Source organism: Phoenix dactylifera, chromosome 13 (genome assembly GCF_009389715.1).
Source record: "Phoenix dactylifera cultivar Barhee BC4 chromosome 13, palm_55x_up_171113_PBpolish2nd_filt_p, whole genome shotgun sequence".
Lineage (NCBI taxonomy): Eukaryota > Viridiplantae > Streptophyta > Magnoliopsida > Arecales > Arecaceae > Phoenix > Phoenix dactylifera.
This window is the reverse complement of record NC_052404.1, coordinates 1510400-1528264: the sequence shown is the minus strand read 5'-3', so window position 1 is coordinate 1528264 and position 17865 is coordinate 1510400. Positions and strand designations below refer to the sequence as shown.

General features: G+C 36.8%; 2 protein-coding genes across 3 annotated transcripts; both read left to right on the top strand.

The window, feature by feature from the left end:
• Positions 1–2475: 2475 nt before the first annotated feature.
• On the top strand, positions 2476–6917 carry LOC103707238. Its single transcript, XM_008791642.4, has 2 exons — positions 2476–3321; positions 6640–6917. Exons 1-2 carry the CDS (start codon positions 2631–2633, stop codon positions 6750–6752), a joined length of 804 nt encoding a protein of 267 aa, XP_008789864.1. The 5' UTR covers positions 2476–2630; the 3' UTR covers positions 6753–6917.
• A 2019-nt stretch (positions 6918–8936) lies between these two features.
• On the top strand, positions 8937–13826 carry LOC103707237 (mitochondrial zinc maintenance protein 1, mitochondrial-like). 2 transcript variants are annotated; one of them, XM_008791640.3, is made up of 3 exons: positions 8937–9292; positions 13359–13464; positions 13588–13826. In XM_008791640.3, exons 1-2 carry the CDS (start codon positions 9049–9051, stop codon positions 13433–13435), a joined length of 321 nt encoding a protein of 106 aa, XP_008789862.1. In that variant the 5' UTR covers positions 8937–9048; the 3' UTR covers positions 13436–13464; positions 13588–13826. The 2 variants fall into 2 exon arrangements, with proteins under 2 accessions (XP_008789862.1, XP_008789863.1); XM_008791641.3 differs by having other exon boundaries at positions 13585–13803.
• The last annotated feature ends 4039 nt before the right edge of the window (positions 13827–17865 follow it).

The window sequence follows — 17865 nt, the reverse complement described above, 5'->3', positions numbered from 1 at the left end:
TGGGAGATTAGTTTTCTTTTCCCCCTCTATTCTAGTTGTTGTTGATGAAAGACTTAATCGTGCCACTACAATGGAAACGTCAATTATTCTATCATTTATAACCTTCAGCTTTATAGTGCTTGTAATATAATATATATATATATGTTAATTTAAAAATAAATTATTTTTTTTGTTTTTTAATTCTTGTTTAAAGCTTAGGCTGAAGTTTCAATCATGGGGACTCATCCATATGTATGTATCTGAACTGATCGCCTCGAATCCACAAACAATCACTTAAGACGGATTTTTTTTTCGTTTTTGACCATATTGAGATAAAATCTTAGAGGGTTAGCATAACTTCAAACTCAAACTTTGGAACCTATTAAAACACCGGTCTTTTAATACTTAGAGCGAAATCTGTTTATAAGCAGCGGGATATGACCACTAAACTAATACATAGATTATTAATATGCTTTTCTTTAAATAAGCCGACAATTAGTTTTCATTATCTTTAATAAATGTTTGGACAATGTCTGGCCAAGCGCACAACCAGTCATCAAGGAAATATAAAAAACCAAACGGACGGTCAACAGACTCCCGTTGTCTGCCTTAATTATGATGATGAACTCTATTTTTTTCTTTTTTTTGGTACAACTATGGCTCACTCTTAACAGTTGTGGTGTGCATACAGCTAACAAAATCTGAAAATCGAAGCTTACTGAAAAGCTTCGATAAAGATCTTTGATTGTTCTATATAAAGTCTCCAGAGCAGTGGACAGTAAGGAACGCAACCCAATCAATCGCGATGACGATCTCTGTTTGCCCAACACATTATTTATGTATTCATGTCTGTGAGATGGAAAGTAATCGGGTGAGGCCTTCGTGTAAGAATGTTGTTTCAACATGGCCATCTTCTGCAAGCTTCTACATGAAATCGCGGCATTCATTTAATTTATTTTATTTGAAGATATTTAAAAGTACAATAAAAAAATTATTAAAATAATTACTGTTGAACACGAAAAGGGAAAATAAATTATTTAGTTTTTAAGTATACATTTTCGAAGTCCCTTACTATGTCTACATTAGAGTCCTCTCCTTACTGTGTCCTCTTTGCCAATTCTAAATCCTCCCCCTCATGCCCAATCAACAGGTGAAGCAGTTAATTCTCTGTCTGGATCAATTGCTGAGTCCATGAGCATACTAGATTTGATAACTCTGACATAACCGGTAAAGTAGTAAATAATAATTATTGGTTTATGTTATATAATGATTGCGATAATGAAATAATAATACTTGTTATTTGAAAAACAACTTTTACATAAAAATAAAATAATAACTGAGGGGCTCCCAAATCCTAATTTACCAACAATGTATTGGTGGCGAAGCGAAGGCCCGCATGGTACTCGATACGGATAGTATATACTTAGAGAGGGATTTATCTATGGTGGTTGAGTAGATTCGAGGGCAGGACACTTGTAACGATCAGCATATGATCCTTTGAGATGTTCGTAGGCTCGCATGCTCATAGGAGAGTGTGGTATTTTTCGAGCTGCTCATATCAATCAAGAGATGAACAGTACAACAGACTGAGTCGTCTCTTATATAGCATATCAAACGGAGGAGTTGTTTTTGGATAGATCATAAATTGGCTCCTGCTTTCTTTTGCTATGTTCTTCTTTTTTTTTTTTTTTCCCCTCGAATTTTGTTGGATAAGCTTACATGCGACGTAAGGTAGAAAAAGAAAAAGAAAAAGAAAAAAAAAAAATCACAGACACACACACGCGAGGGCCGCGTAAAAAACTGTGTACAGGCGTACGTAAGGTGGAGCGGCTATGATTCCCTTGTCGTCCACCAAGAAGTCTTGCTGTGGGCCCACTTAACTCGTGTTACCAAAGCAAGCCACAAAGCCGTGTCAAAACCTTCTACTAGAAATACAGCGTGAAATCCAAATTGTTTGCACCAGATAATAGACCATAATACTCCTGTCATTTACTAATTAGTCAATCATATCCCCATCCTATCCCACGTCGATCTGCACTCATATGAAGATCGTACGGTTACGAAGAATGAGACTATATCGTACTTTGTAGAAAGATTGTGACTAATTTTGTCCTTAGATATCTTGGTTTCTGTGATGCTCCGTGCCCTGGTCACAAGCATCACCAAGAATAGAACAAAACCACCGAAAGAAAAGAATGCCATTTTAGCGAGCATCACAAGCACTGGCGGGTCCCACATTTCTCATGCCCTAGTCACTTTCTCGAGGCTTGTTTTAGGGTGCCGTCAGGACTCCGAAATGACCTGTCAGCGCTTCTTCCGACGAGCTACGATACTCAAATATGGACTATACGTACAAAACATATGCGGTAGAGATTTGCTTAGGCAAATGCATCAACGGCCGATCTTCTCCATCCTCATACAAAAATATATGCGGTAATCCCATATCAACTTAAACCCGTCCTTTTCGCCGCCAAAGTCCTTGGCGAAAACAAAGGGCCCAACCCTCATCCACTCTTTGTTCGCCGGATTCGTTGCAAACCTCTCCAAAATCTCCCTCAGTTTCTCTTCTCCTCCTCCCCCCAAACCCTAGGCCTAATTCCTTCTTCGAGATCGGTGGAGGATACAGAGAGGATGCCGGCTTATCGGAGCCGATGACGCCCCGGGTGGTGAATTCCCGGCACGCCGTGGAGTCGTGCACGCTCCAGCTCCACGCCTGGAAGCCCTTCCAGATCCAAACTCTCGGCGTCGAGCCCTCCTCCTCCAAGCCCTACGCCTTCCACGCTAAGAAGCCCTGCCGCTCCGACCGCTCCACCGCCCCCACGCCCAACGCCGCCGGCGACGCCCTCGACCTCTCGCGCCTCAGCCTCTTCGGCGATCCCCCTCCCCGAAACCGGGAGGAGAGATTCTGGTGGTTCTCCGGGAAGCTCCGCCGCCGGGGGTCCCGGTCGGTGTCCGGCCGGAGCAGCGAGCGGAGCGAGACCCGCCGGCGGGGCATAACGTCGGCGGCGTATGCCACCTGCTCGGATTTCCCCCTCGCGCCTGGGGGCACGGACTCGAGCGGGGAGCTGTTCGTGAACGCGGATTCGAGGTGGGGTTGGGACGTCAGCGAGGCGCGGATCTTGAGGAAGGAGAGCAGGGACGTCGGGGGAGGTGTGGGGTTGGAGAGGGAGAGCTCTGGACTCGGGTCGTTTCAGGGTGGAGGGTGCTCTAGGGCTCTGGAATCGCAAGGGAATGAGTCCGGGTACGGCAGCGAGCCGGGGTATAGGGGTGATGTAGAGCTTGGGTATGATGATGAGGATGATGAGGATGGGCGGCAGTTGTTTTGGGGCGAACAGGTTGGAGGTAAGGCCTTTTGACTCTTTTCTTTTGTCAATTCTCTGTTGCTTTGATTAAGTTGCGACAAATTAGAGTTTACCCTTGAAGGAATGATGTTTTAATGCTCTCACATTTATAGATACAGTATTTAAATAATTTGTTAGATTTAACCAATAAAGATGGAAAGATCTTTTCTTTGTTCGGTTTCTCAGAAGTTTTTATATTTTCATTTTTTGTAACGTTGCATTGGTTTGGTTGATTTTGAATCTGGCATAGATTTTAAAGCAAATAATAGCGTACTTAGGTTCTGTTTGGGATTGCTTTTAGAGGGCCAGAAAGTATTTTTTGGATGGTGAAAAAAAAAATCTAGTGGATTTTGTGATATTCGGTAAAAATAAATTTTGAGACAGCTTTATGGTCCCTCAGAATGCTGAAAAAAAAATCTATGACCCTATTTGGGATTGCTGGTGGTAGTAGAGTTTTTAAAAGTTAAAGAATTCTGCATAAAAAATTGTTTGCTACTTAGTAACTATATTTCTAAAATACTGTAAAATTTTTAATATTTATTTGGTAGCCAAATCAAGAAAATACTTTTGTATAAGAATATGAAAATTAGGGACATTGCATAGCTTTCAATTTTTAAATATACTATCAAGAACTCCTATTATAAAGTATTTTTTATTTATAAATTATTTAATTTGAATAATATAACATTAGAATGATATAATATTGTAATATAACAGTATAAAAAGATTAAAACAAGGGGATGGTCAACTGTCTCTGATTATCACAATGATGGGCTTCGTGCTACTAGTTCAAGTGATTGCAAGGAAATCCATGATCTTACTTTGGGTTGTGTGCACATACAAAGCTTGAGCTAATACTAGGAGATCCTATTAAAGCTCAAAACAGCATATCATATTTACTTTCATAGTTGTCTTTAGGGCTAGTTATGTTGTTTGTAGCGATATATCCCATGAAAGTCCACATGGAAAATCTATTAGGTCCAAAATCAGCTTCAAAACAAATTCTTGTTCGACTAAAGGGAAATGGTTTATCGAACATCAGCTTATGCTGGCTGGTCTTACGCAAATGTTTACATTTGATTTTGAACCAAATTGTTGACTGTTGATTATTTTGAGCTGACTCAGACTTAATCAGGGACTCAACATGTTATATTTATGCCTTGGTTGATTTAGTCTTTCATCCTAGTGCGGGATAGACATGAATGGTTTCGAGCAATTGGTGGTATGTGTCCTAATTGACGGATCTGATGAGGAAATTCTCGAAGTAATCTGTTCTGTGCCTTCCATATGGTGTCTGTTAAAGTGAACTAGCCATAAAATCTCTTTTTTGTTATGTCTTCTCGCATGAACATGTTGGACTGTTTGGCTTTTATTGTTCACAAGCCCAATAAAAGTTTTGTTATTGTTATGTGTGAATGTCCTTACCTTTCATAAAGTCTTCATGGCCTTTGGCAAAAGTTTGGATTAGTTTGTTGGTCTGTTTGCGATCTCCATCTATTGTATTAACTAAAATATTTGTTAAGGAAATTATCATGGTTCAATATAGCAATTGATTTCCTATCACCTATCGTTTGTTCCTGTTGGACATCTTTCCAGAGAATAATGGAGTGGGGTTCAGATTATTTGGTTGATAAGTTTTACATATTTTAAGAAACTGGATGAAGAGAAAGAAGGTCATGCATTTTCCTGCTTTGCCTTGTGATTATGTAAGAAAAGGCTAGTGGAAAGTATTACATATGCTTATCAATGGTAGGATACTTAATATGAGCTTCAATAACACATGTGACCTGAATCCTGATATGAGGCCTAGGATCTTGGTTTTGGTAAATGAGCTTCTGCAAGAACTTCAGGTTTAATACTTAACAGGAAGTCCGATAACCAAGTCCTAGTCTCAGTTTGGTGCTTACTAAAGAAAAAGAGAGGATATGGTTTGTGTGATCCATCATTAGAAGAAACTTGAATATTTTTTTTTCCTGAAAAGCAGCTAGGTCATTTTAATTCAATTCTACTTCTCATGGGATGGTCTCATGACACTATCCCTACATTATATAATCCATCGATACCTTGGCACTGAAACTTTGAAACCATGCCAATAAAATTGTACATATACTCTAACCCTAGCCTTTGATAAGCATAAACAATCTATGTTGACGGTGGTAATAACTTTAGCATGCTAAACTATATGAAGACATCCAATTTGAAATATACAGATCATGATCTACATATTATAAAATATGTATCTACCAAAATTCAGTAGATTTGGGAGATGTCATAAGCTATTTCTAGCATAAACAACCCTCATTGTTCATAACTTACATAACAAAAATCTCATTGTTGCATCAAGACTCATCTCATTGTTGCATCAAGACTCAACACCTTAGCTTTGTAGTGTAAGTTGTGTTCGGTTACTTGCAACACAGACTTGAGTCTTGAGTTTATGTACTTACTAACATGCAAAAATATACTTAATTCATTTAACTTTTTGCACTTAAAATGTATAATAAGAGAATATAAATGTTTAACATACACATACACATTAATTAATAAATATAATTTTAGTATACAAATCTAATATTATCAATTATATACTAATTTAGTGCAATTAATTTAACTGATTGGTTTTTCCTAGGCAGTAAAGCTACCCTATATGCCTTGTGGACTGCCTTACAAATACTGAAACTAGGAAGTCGTGATTTTGATGCCATTATCAGAATAGAGGAACCACGGCGACTGTATATAGAATGTCTATGAGCAGCAGGATTTTTTCATATAGGGAGCACTTCATCTTCTGTGGATATGTGTGTAGTGTGTACTAATCTGTTTGGATGGATCAAAAAATTCTTATTCATGAACAAAGAGAGGCAATAATGCCATGTGAACCTTTTTCACCACAAAAGGCAAAATGAGATTTATCAGATCTGCTTGTAAAGTATTGTAATTGTCATCCAACAATTTGTTATTTCCCCCAAAAAATGAACTATGATCTTTTACGAATTCCTGAACGCATGATGGTTGGTTCCTTGTTCCTAGTTGGTTCCTTATTCCTAGTTGGTTCTTTATTCCCAGTTGGTTCCTTCCTTAATACAGGGCTACATGATGATAATTCTTTAATGGAGGAGGAGTTTAAGATACTATTTCCACATAAATGGAATGGTTTGATGTCAAGCTTAGAAAATCATGTATATGCGTAGTACAGTGATTGATTCTTTGCATTTACAGTGCATTCTAGTTCAGCTTTGCTTTCTCATCATGCAATATAGTGCTCTGTTATTTGTTGGGCTGTCCTGCAATTTTTACTGTTGCTTATATCTACTATCAGATACCAGTCAGATGGAAATTGTAGGCGAGAATAAATTTTCAGAGCAGAAGACTCACCACAGAGGCAGGCGGAAGAAGCATGATGGGAGAAGAACAATGGCTCCATTGAGATAATAATAAAGCACCTTAATTATAGATTGCTACATGACATTGTTGATAATGATTGATGTAACAGTGGTTATTCAAAGTTGGAAATAGTTGATATAAGTTGGCATTATTGCATTAATTGTATACCTTAAAAATTTTATTCAAGCAAATTTTTATCTCCTCCATATTGTATGTAATCTGCCTTTTTTCCTCTCTCTTTTTTTCCCCCTTTCTTGTGGGTTACGCGCGAGTTGAGATTATTCTAACTTAACTAGAATTCTGATAAATCTGAATTCCAAATCCATATTTTATAACAGGCATGAAAAACGTTGGTTTCAAACTTGCAGGTGCAAGGGATTGCGGATACAACAACGTTCCCGATTTTACACAATTTTTTTTGGTCTATTCCAATCTTGTGATTTTGCTTAGATAATCATGGCTCCAAATAAGCATACAAAACCCTAATTATTCACCAATTGCAACACAAACTATTCTTTCCTAATCCCTGCCAGACGTTTAAATCATCTTTTTTGTCGTGTGGAAACCAATCTTGCAATTGTCTGGACGAACTTCAATCGTTTGCGGCCATCAAAATGCGGAATCTAAGTCTCACATATGCTTTTGTGTGTAGCTAGATGTTAGAAGAATATGTCGGGAACTTGTTCGATCATATGCCTCAACAGGTGATTGTATATTTGAGCATTACCATTTTGTAGGTTTGGTGTGGAGAACATTTAGAGTCTCTGAGTAATTCTTGCTAACTAAAATGAAGTAGAAAAATGTTTTATCTTATTCTCTATGAGCACTAATGCCAGGCAAACAATCATGAAAATGGGTGCAATGTATAAGCTCTTTGACATCTTTAATATATTTTCATTCTTCAAAGGCTGACATTTTTTTTCTCTCCAAAAGTTAATGCCACATCTTCACATGAATGTCAAATATCGGACAAGCATTCCAATATGAATTATTTAATATTGTAAATTTTTAAATAGTTTCAGCACTTTCATTAGAGAAGAACTTTTATATTTTCACTATTCTTTAAGCTTAGTAGACTGTTAATCACTTTCCGGGGGTCATATCCTTATTTTTACAAACATTGTTGGCTTTAGTTTTTTTAAGAGAAAAAAAGGGCAGTCTAACTTGTGTGTGCTAACCAATCAAGCTGGCAAAATCATTCCCCGATGATATACTCAATGATTTAAGTTCTCTTCCCTCCTAAGTCCTAACTCTCTTTGTACTACCTATTTTCTTAAGTTTAATCCACTTAATTGACATCCCTATTGTTTGAGCTTAATCCAATAAGCTCACATCTCTTTCACACTTATTTCCTTGGGTTTAATCCAGTGAGTTTATATACCTATTTTTATTGAGCTTAATCCAATGAGCTTATCCCTCTTACAATAAGTTCACAAGTCCCCCCTCTTTCTTTCTTTCTTTCTTTTTGTTTAAATAGCTCAATGTGACAAATCCAATGAGCTTACATCTCTTTTTGTAATAAGTTCAGAGGTCTCCATTTTTTTTCCCTTTGAAAGAGCTTAGATTTGCCCATACCATTCAATGGCCATCTGGAATTTAGTATGGTGCTCCCAATACTTACTTTTCACTTGTCTACCGGCCTTCATACCTCAGAAGTGTTAACTCCATTCTTTGATAATACTGCCTTGTTAAATATCTGGGATGTCGGACTACACAAGGTTTGTCAGGTGCTATGTAAATGATCTCCATGGGTACTTTAATATTGTATAATATAATCTTGTTCATCTGTCTGATGGGGTTATAGTAATAACAAGCTGATCGATTTTTATATTTAGAGCAAGATTTGTCGTCTTGGTACCGAATTCTATACTAATGCCATACAAGCATGTAGGATGAGACTTAAAAATTTTTGATGTACGAGTATTGGTACGTGTCATCCATACTGAATATCAGCACCAAATCAGGTTGTATAGCTTGCCATATTTAGGAGCTTTGTGTTAAGCATTAGAATAGGTAGAAATGGATATAATGGAATTTGTATATATATATTTTTTTTAATAATTGCTAAATGGGTTGGGTCTGATCTGCGTGTAGTGATCATCACTCGACGCATTCATTCTCTAGTTTTTTTTTTTTTTTTGTTACTAGATTGGATGATTTATCTAACATATGTACGGATATATTTAATAAAATTAAAAAATAAAATATCACAAAGCTCTCAAAGCAGCCCCAATCGTCCACCAATCTACGGCGGCTTTCCTAAACACATTCTCGGAGTCTGTCGGGGCATATAAGCCCATTGAGGGCCGGTGGGCGGGCGGCCGGGCGAGCGAGCGAGAGGGAGATGGGAGGAGCGGAGGCGCTGGGGGCGTACAGGGCGCTGCTGCGGGCGACGCGGAAGACGTTCGCCGGCGACACGCTGATGCTGTCGGAGTCCGCGGTGGAGATTCGGCGGAAGTTCGAGGAGAACCGCGGCGTGACGGCGGAGGCTGAGGTCGGGCGCCTCCTCGACGAGGCCCGTGAGGCCTCCCACTTCATCACCCACATGATCGTCCAAGCCAAGCGCAGCTCCACTACCGGCAGTTTCGGTAAAATTTCGAGATTTCTTGTTCTTGTTTCTTGCTCTTGCTTTGCATTTGTTACCTATGATTTCAGCTATCTTTGTTTGAATGTTTGCAATTAATTCTTCCGTCTTGTTCGAATTGGACATTTTGATTAGAAAAAAATTTGTATTTTTAGACCTGGATGGATTTCAAGCTGAAGAGAAAATGTGTCTAGGAGAGAATTCTCAAATTTTATTTTCCTGGTGGCCGATTGAAATGTTCGACTTGCTTGACAACGGTCATACTATTTATCAATTATCCATACATGTATACGTTTTAAGAACATGATGCCACGGAATTTTAGTATTAATACTGGATATGATAGTCAATTATTTGTCTTCTCATGGTTTGCTGAAATTGTGATGAATTAAACTATTCAAGAGGTAAAGTAGCCCAAGGCTTAGGTTTTTGGAGCTTCATGGAATTGTCAGCTGGCAAAAGTGAATAAGATCCTTAAGATGCAAGGGCTTTCAATCTTATAGCTGAACATTTTGGGATGAAATGATTCTCGAGATGGTGTTTCGATCCTTCATCCATGTCTCCAGTTATAGGATTGACAAAATTATGATTGTTATTTGCCATAGTAGTGAATAATTATACTTTGCTTAAATTTGTTTGTTAGTCATTATATGAGGAAGAGAAAAGGTCAAAGATGTGTAGAGACATCGAACTGAAGATAAAGGGAAAGGAGTCCATTGATGGTGTAGTTCGATAAATTATGAAAAACAAGAGGTGTGACAATAGGAGGAGATCTCATCGTCTGTTTTCATATGTCTGTTTAGTTAGTCTCATGGGTTGAGTCATGGGATAGTATGAATTATGTGATGGTCCTCTTTTCAAGAACAGAGGTGTCTAAAGTAGTCTTGATTTTATGATACTTCATTTTTTTTAAAAAAAGAATTTGATCTGGAATTTTTTGAACTTGAAGGACAATTTTGTCTCTTTTTATTGTTTGTGCGTTAGCAAGCCCTAACTAGCGATGATGCCATACTCTAGATGGTAACTTGTGGAGAAAGCCAATCGGCAAAGACGTATATTCCTTAGATTTTATTTAAGGTGATCCTCACTCTTTTAAGCAAATGATGTCACTGGATCATTGGTTGCTGTCTTGACCGATCAGTTTCCATTTTGTAATTTCTATGCATTTATTTTAATGCTTTTGACATTACTAGTCTTTAGTACCTCTGCAGTTTGCGTCTAGTGAAACTTACACTATAAACTCTCAATATATGACTATCTTTTGATTTTCTTTAAACCTGATTTTAGATAAGATATAGAAAACAGAACATGTTAAAGTTCTCACTTAAAATCTTTGAGGAAATTTTTCATCTTGTCCTTGTTATGTGCTTTTGCTTAATGAGTGACTCCTAAGTTGATTTTGGCATTGTATAAGATCTGAAAGCACACAATTAACCATTAGTCTTCTTTTCAATCTGACCTTGTGTTAACTGAGGCTTTGGATGGTAGTGTTGTTTGTGATGTAACACATACATACCTTATGGATCATGAAAGTTTTCATGATGCTCCTTATCGGACTTAACATCCATCCATGATTATTTCTTAAGAAGGAAAAATCTTCTCAGATAATTTAACAGCTTTCATGTCCATCCTTTTGATCATCTTTTTGCATGATACTATTTCAATGACCAACTAAGAGAACCCGTTGTGAGTGGTTTTGCTAGTTCCGTCATCTTCCTACCCTTTGGGCTTTCTATTCTCCTTCATAATTATATTCGTTCAGCATGTGTCACACGTATCGACGTATTTAAAAGATAATAATCATGCCATGCTGCAATTTATTTAGGAAGTTAAAGATAATTCTCATAGTCAGAACAATCCACCCATCACATATGGGCTCAAATTCTCTCATTATAAGTGCTCATTCCAATTGTCAAGTAGGTATCATTGATCTTGTGAGCGAACAGCGGCATATCGAATCTTTACACTAAATTAAGTATAGCATCTACCATTATTTTGAAGTATGGAGTATGTCGATGCTTTCTAGAATTTGATTTTGGATGAGCTTTTAATTGCCCTTCCCATATAGTTCATCATGTCCTTCTGTAGTGGTTTTCAATCTTTTGATGTTTTAAATCTCTTCCATTGTAATGAAGGGATCTTTTGATGTTTTAAATCTCCTCCATTGTAATAAAGGATCTATGGAATCCTTTTGTCATTTCCTTTAGCAGTGTCTTTCAACCTTTTGATATTCTTAAACCTCTTCCATTGTATTGAAGGGCCACTGTATCCTTGTTAACATTATTTTATCACATGTAAGATACTGTATAAACTTGCTTTATTTTGCATAATCATCACAAGTAGCCATGTAAACCGCAAGAAGAGCCAAATTGCAAATGTTGCAATTGGGAGCATGATAGTTGGAGAGTAGAGGGAGTCAAGCATTAAATGTCTAGAGGAAAGCTTCATCCTTATCTGTCCCATAAAACAACCATCTTTTTCTCATGAAAAGGTTGATTACATCACATCATTATCCTTGTGAAACTCAGTTCTCATAGACTATCTTGGGAAGTTCATTAACTCATTCCAGGCTTGTCCTTTTTCTGTCACCTGCTTTCTTCCATGTTTGCCCCATTTTTCTAACGCTTTCACCTTATCAAGACTGGTGTTGCTCCCACTTGTGTCCTCCTTTATGGCAACCAATACCCTGCCACATTCTTCATGAAGTTTAATGATCACTTTTTCCTGGCTGTACAACCATGTTATTACTCCCTACACAGTTCAATAAGCGTGCAATATTCTTGAATCAAAGGATGTCAACATTACTAATTGTATCCATAGCTACTCTAGAAGCAATTTTTACTGTGATGCAAACAGTTACATGATTTTCATTGTAGCTCAAGAAAATCTTGGTTTATATTCCTGCAGATGTTTTGGGTATAAAAATATAATTTGTAATATCATATAGTTAAAAAGCATGATAAGTCAGTCACATATATTTCCTGCGATATTGGATCATTATGCAAGAACTTAATATGCAGTTACCAGCAAGCTCATGTTATTGAGTTCAGGAACACACTCTTTCATTTCTTATTTATATTCTTTATCACAATTTTGATGATGCAATTAAAAAGTAGTCATCTTATAATAATTAAGCTTAAAGATACTGTGCGCCATAAAGAACAACAGATTCAGGGGTTGTTTGTTCACATGCATAATCTTTTAGTTGTGCATGAATACAAGGAGATTAATCTATTAACATTTGTAAATTTTTACTTTTATATTATGGGATTTTTTTGGTTAAAAATAATCTCAAAAAAAAAAGGTGAAGAGACTCAACTTGAATTAACTCTAGCATTGTCTGTTAGGCTTAGACTAAGAGAAACAACATCCTTTTTAAGTTAAAAAGGAAAAAAATGAAGAATGCCAAAGAAGGATTTTATACTATATTTGGCCTCAAAAATTAGGATGTGTTATAAATATGCATAATCAACCATGCGTGCATTGCCACTGGTGTATGATCTCGTTGATCTCTTTCTTTCTTAGAATTATTTATGTGAGATGAAATGAATCCTTGATGACTGCCATTACAACATTGACTCCTGTTAAGCCATTAATGTATCCTGGTTCCTCCTTTATCTAGTCAAGGAAAACAAGTTGCAACAAGGACCTCTGTGTATAGATACATATACCATACTTGATTCTGGTTGTTGAAGTGGATGATGTAAATGTCCATCTTTGTTTGAAATGGTCCGCTATTTGAAAACTAAAACTTATATCCATGTATGGATGGAGCATATCCATGTATAATACCAGTTATCTGAACATTGAGATGTGTCATCCAAGACATCATGCCATGCTTCAGGCCATGGCAATGTGTTGAAATTCTTCAGAGAAATGTAATATTCAGTAAAAGGAAAAACATTTTAAACTTTGCATTCATTTCGACCTATCCGCTGTCTCTCTTCGTGTCCCATGCATACTTTAATGCATCGTTGATTGAAACTATATGTAACAGTGTTTTCTGTAGCCTGATATCTGCAGCTATAAATTATTTCTGGTTTTGGTAATCGGTGTACATTTTCTATTGCAGTTGTGAAGCCTGGTAAAGAACATGCTGGAGCAATGCTAGAGATTCCTTCTGAAGAGATTCCGTCTAAGTCGACATGAGCAAAATTGAGCTCATTACAATGTCAAAGGTAATCAGCCATCAATATCGCTGGTTAAACATCAGATAAGTTTGATTTATTGAATAGGTCAAACATCAGGAACCTTTTTCCTTGTACTTGAACATTACAATTATCTCACTGTTCTTCTAGCAGGACTCACGAGGATAGAAGGAGGTCTAGCTTCCTGTGTGGACTAATATTTCATTGTAAGTTGTAGAAGTTTAGGGGAGAAGAATCTTGAGATAGTTTCTCTATTTTCCTAAGATGTTCTTCGGGAAGCTAGTTGGTTCTCATGGTTATTTTCTATTGTGTGTTCATTCTTAATAATGAAAAGTAACTTGAAGAGTATAAGGAAGTTAGCTTATCTGATATGGTTGCTGCATTTAATTATGCAAATGAGAATAGGCAACCCATCATAATATGCTGCATGTGCCCCACAATTAACGGCTCTGCAAGTTGCTCCTTAGTGCAGCACTGGATTTTATCCATGTCACATGGGATCTGCCTATAATCTAACCTTTTCTTTCATTTGCACCTCAGCTGCACGCACCGAGTGCAGTTTTCACATAATATGACATATCTGAGGGCCCTGGTGATGGATGTGTTGCACAAGGCGACCTGACAAATTCTTGCATGTGGTAGCAAGACAATGGAAATTAAAAATTGAACTAGGGCAGGTTTCAAGTGAGAGGTAGAAGAAAATCATCAAATATTTTATTGATACAAATCCCTATGAAATTGCTTTAAGAATTTATCTGGAATATGAGGCATCATTATATTTGTTTGTTTTTCGTTGTTTACAGAGAAATCATAATTTGCTTGACAAGTCATAGATGGTCCCATGAAAAATGCAGAAGATACCAAATGCCAAGCTGTTTGAAGTAAAATACTATAGCAATCTTGCTTGCTCTAATTAATTTAAAGCAAATTAACACAATCAAATGAATCGACTGCATGGTTGTAGGTAAAGAAATACTTTATATATATATATATATCTCAAAATCTTCTTCCTCTTTAAAAATAAAGCAGTAATATAAAAAATCAAAGACAGTATCTAAATACTGAGCATTCTGATGGGAAACGTTGAAATTGTGGTCTCGCAAGGTATACTCTTCTTGCTAATGAAGTGGGTCAGCTGCCGTGCTTGAGGTCAAAATTTTCCATAATTTTGGATTTGGCCAAAACCTGGGGGAGCTGTTCTCTGAGGCTATCATGGAGTTATTTTCTTTAACCATTCTATGAACGAATTTTGCTCTGGACCATGAAACTTTCCTGGCCTCGTCAGAGGGCGGCTCTCGTTTCTGAGAGATGCATTGGATTGGGTTCTGTCCTATACCCTAGTCGGTTGACAATAATACTTACAGCTCTGACGCCAGCCTATCGCCAGAGAATTTGGAAGAAGAAAAAGTTGGGAGTAAATTTTTGGCAGGACCATGGAGCAATCATTCTATGGTGGTGGGATGAATTTCCCTGGCAATATATGTTGGCTCACGGATTCGGATGTAAGTTCTAATCTTTTTTTGTCGAAAAAGATTTGAGCTCATACTACCTTAATCTAGATTATAAGGATTTAAGTGCAGCTTAAGGGACCCTGGTGAAAAGGAGACTTTCTTGATTCCATATTGGTGCTTTCAAATCGTTGTCTTCATGCAACTCTTTTTTTTATGATGTTATCCCCAAATATGGTAGCTGTGGCTGTGGAAAATTAGTTTTTGGCTTGCCTGATATCTGAAATACCTTAGGAGTAAAATTAGAGCTTATATAGTTGCACATCGAAAATACAGAGATCCTTCAAATTACTTAGGAGATTGATCCGCTTGTTGAATAGTTTGACAGGTCTATTTACATACTAGTATCTTTTATAAAAAAAATTTATTGCTCTTTTATTTATTTATTTTTGCAAATCTTTTATTAATAATTTATGTAAACTTTTCTTTTCTAAAAAGGGCCGGTGGCTTTGCCTCCCTCTTCATCAAAAAAAAAAAAAAAAATTGCATGAGTCTTGTCTTATAAATTTATGGAGTTTACAAGTTGTCATTACGCATGTGACTTCTTCCACATAGAACAGTGGAGGTCAACAATGCTGACTGATCCCATAGAGCATCTAATTAGATGTCTGATGAAAGAGATACAGATCAGTTTCCATTCCAAACTGTATTCATAACAGTTGCCATCACTTTAGCCAATAATGTTCTAAATGATAGCCAAAAGGAATATTGATTTTTCTGAGCACAACTGGATTCTTATAGGTTGAAATGTTATGGCAACAGGGAAGGGAGTGGGCTGTCATTGATGCACAATGTGAGGTTTTACTGTGTCAAAGAAGTTAGATAATGGGGTTCGACATATCCTTATCATCACACCCTATGTACAGGTTGTTGTGAGCCACCTAGTGTTATAACATGACAAAAGTCAATAATAAAAAGATTGCGGCCATTCCAGAATCCTTTTAGACAGGGACCAAATGGACAGGTTGTGAACCACTTTTTGACAGAAGAAAAGGCTAAGGTAGGGAAACACTCTAGGTCTGTAAGTTACTAAGAAAGAATCATCATGAAGGCTTTATTAGTGGATTCTTCATAGAATTTGTTAGACTCCTAAGCTTTAAACTAAGATTTGATTTTATAGTGTAGTGCCAATACCCATCTTATGCAGCTTGTAAGTTCGGCATGGCTATGATAAAGAATGGGATTTGATGTTAATGTATATTCAAAGCTACTCCTGATGCAACTTGAGTCAATTAGTATCACTTCCAGAGTTGTCGAGGTTTTTTCATTTCTTTTTCTTTTTTTTTTTTTTTGGTAATGAACATGCGTTTGGAGTTATTAATGTTGGTTTATAAACAAAGGGCAAGATATGTTTGAAATTTGTAGGCATTTATCTCCTCTCTATTTTCAAAATAGGGGATTTTGCAATCAGATTTCCTTTTTTAACAGGACTTAATTTCGTGTAGCTTTTTTTTTTTTCACATAATCATGTCTTAGAAGAGAAGCAAAAAGAAGCCTCCACAATGATTTCTCTTCCTCAGCCCCTTCTCTCTCTAACCTTATTAACGCTAAAAGTATCAGGCATGCATCTGAACACTTTCCTTCTTTTATTGGTATACTAATTTGAGTGGTGTGTACAAGTATATGCAACTCTCTGGGATCATATACCGTCCATCTAATTCGCCTCTCTCCCTTTCTCTCTGGCTCTCGTTATTGCTCCGGGGAATATGGTAGCTTTCGCTGTGCATACATCAATTTCATGATGACAATATAGTACGTAGCTATCTGTGTTTACACCATAAAATTACATGCTTGCAATGTGTGAGGACTGAGAAGCAACTAGAGTTTAAACACTGAATCTGCGAACATCTTTAACTAGTGGATTGGTAATTTAAAAAAAAAGATTCAACTCTTATAACAACATCTCATTTTTACCAACTTTTCTGCTAGATAAGTTGAAGATCCCATTCCCTAAACTACAAGCTTAGAGAAATAATACATGAGAATTGCATGGTCTCAGAGAATTAAAGAGTAACTGATGCAAAAAGTGGGGAGTACAGACATGTGAAAGAAGACAATGAGATTGGTGCCAAGCAAATTTGAGCGTCCAGAACAGTGACTTCTTGTTCAGATTAGTCAGCAATTTCTAGTCTATTAAATTTCTTATCACAGTCCAAGAGAGACTACAGAATCATGCTCCAGGTGTTACGTCCATACCCACTATTTGTACTATTGTCGAATATTTTTACTTCGTAAACAATCCTCTAAACTGTAAAAATCTTCGATAAAAAATTTCAAATTTAAAGCAAAATCTTGGACTGCTGTTCTTAGACTGCCGTAGCATCATTATTGGATGACTTTGATCATATCGGTCCAAGAGAGACAACAGAAACATGGTCCTGATGTCACGCCCATAGCCACCATTTGTACTGTTGCCACACTTTTTTTTTTTTTGAGGAAAAGGATACTATTGTCACACTTTCACTTCCCAAAACATCCCTGTAAACTGAAAAAGTTTAGAGGAAAATTTTAATTTAAAAGTAAGATCTTACATTGCTATAGCATATTATTGCATGACCATGATCATTTTTTTTTTTGCATGTTTATCTATTAAATATGACAACGAACTTACCAGCTTTCAAATTAACACATAAGATGTAACTTTAATTTCCTCCCGTCATAGGAGGATGAGGACTTTGATTGATAACGTGTTTTGCATCGAGGAAGATTATTTCATAAAATCTCTAAACAATAACTTTCATCCACGTATGGAACTCCGGTTGATATTTGCCTATAGCTTAGCAAGCCAGAAATATTCCAACTTACAGATGCAAAAATAATTAATTATCAATCACATAAAAGTTGATATAGCTATCTTCCATGCAAAACATGAATGATCAAGAACAAAAGCAGCAATGTTTAGATAATATTTGCGACTAACTGA

Bases quoted from the DNA above. Each gene is read 5' to 3' on its own strand.
- LOC103707238 (XM_008791642.4), top strand. From the start codon at position 2,631: ATGACGCCCCGGGTGGTGAATTCCCGGCACGCCGTGGAGTCGTGCACG. The intron at 3,322-6,639 runs GTAAGGCCTTTT...ATCTACTATCAG, and splicing joins TTGGGGCGAACAGGTTGGAG to ATACCAGTCAGATGGAAATT.
- LOC103707237 (XM_008791640.3), top strand. From the start codon at position 9,049: ATGGGAGGAGCGGAGGCGCTGGGGGCGTACAGGGCGCTGCTGCGGGCG. The intron at 9,293-13,358 runs GTAAAATTTCGA...TTTCTATTGCAG, and splicing joins CTCCACTACCGGCAGTTTCG to TTGTGAAGCCTGGTAAAGAA.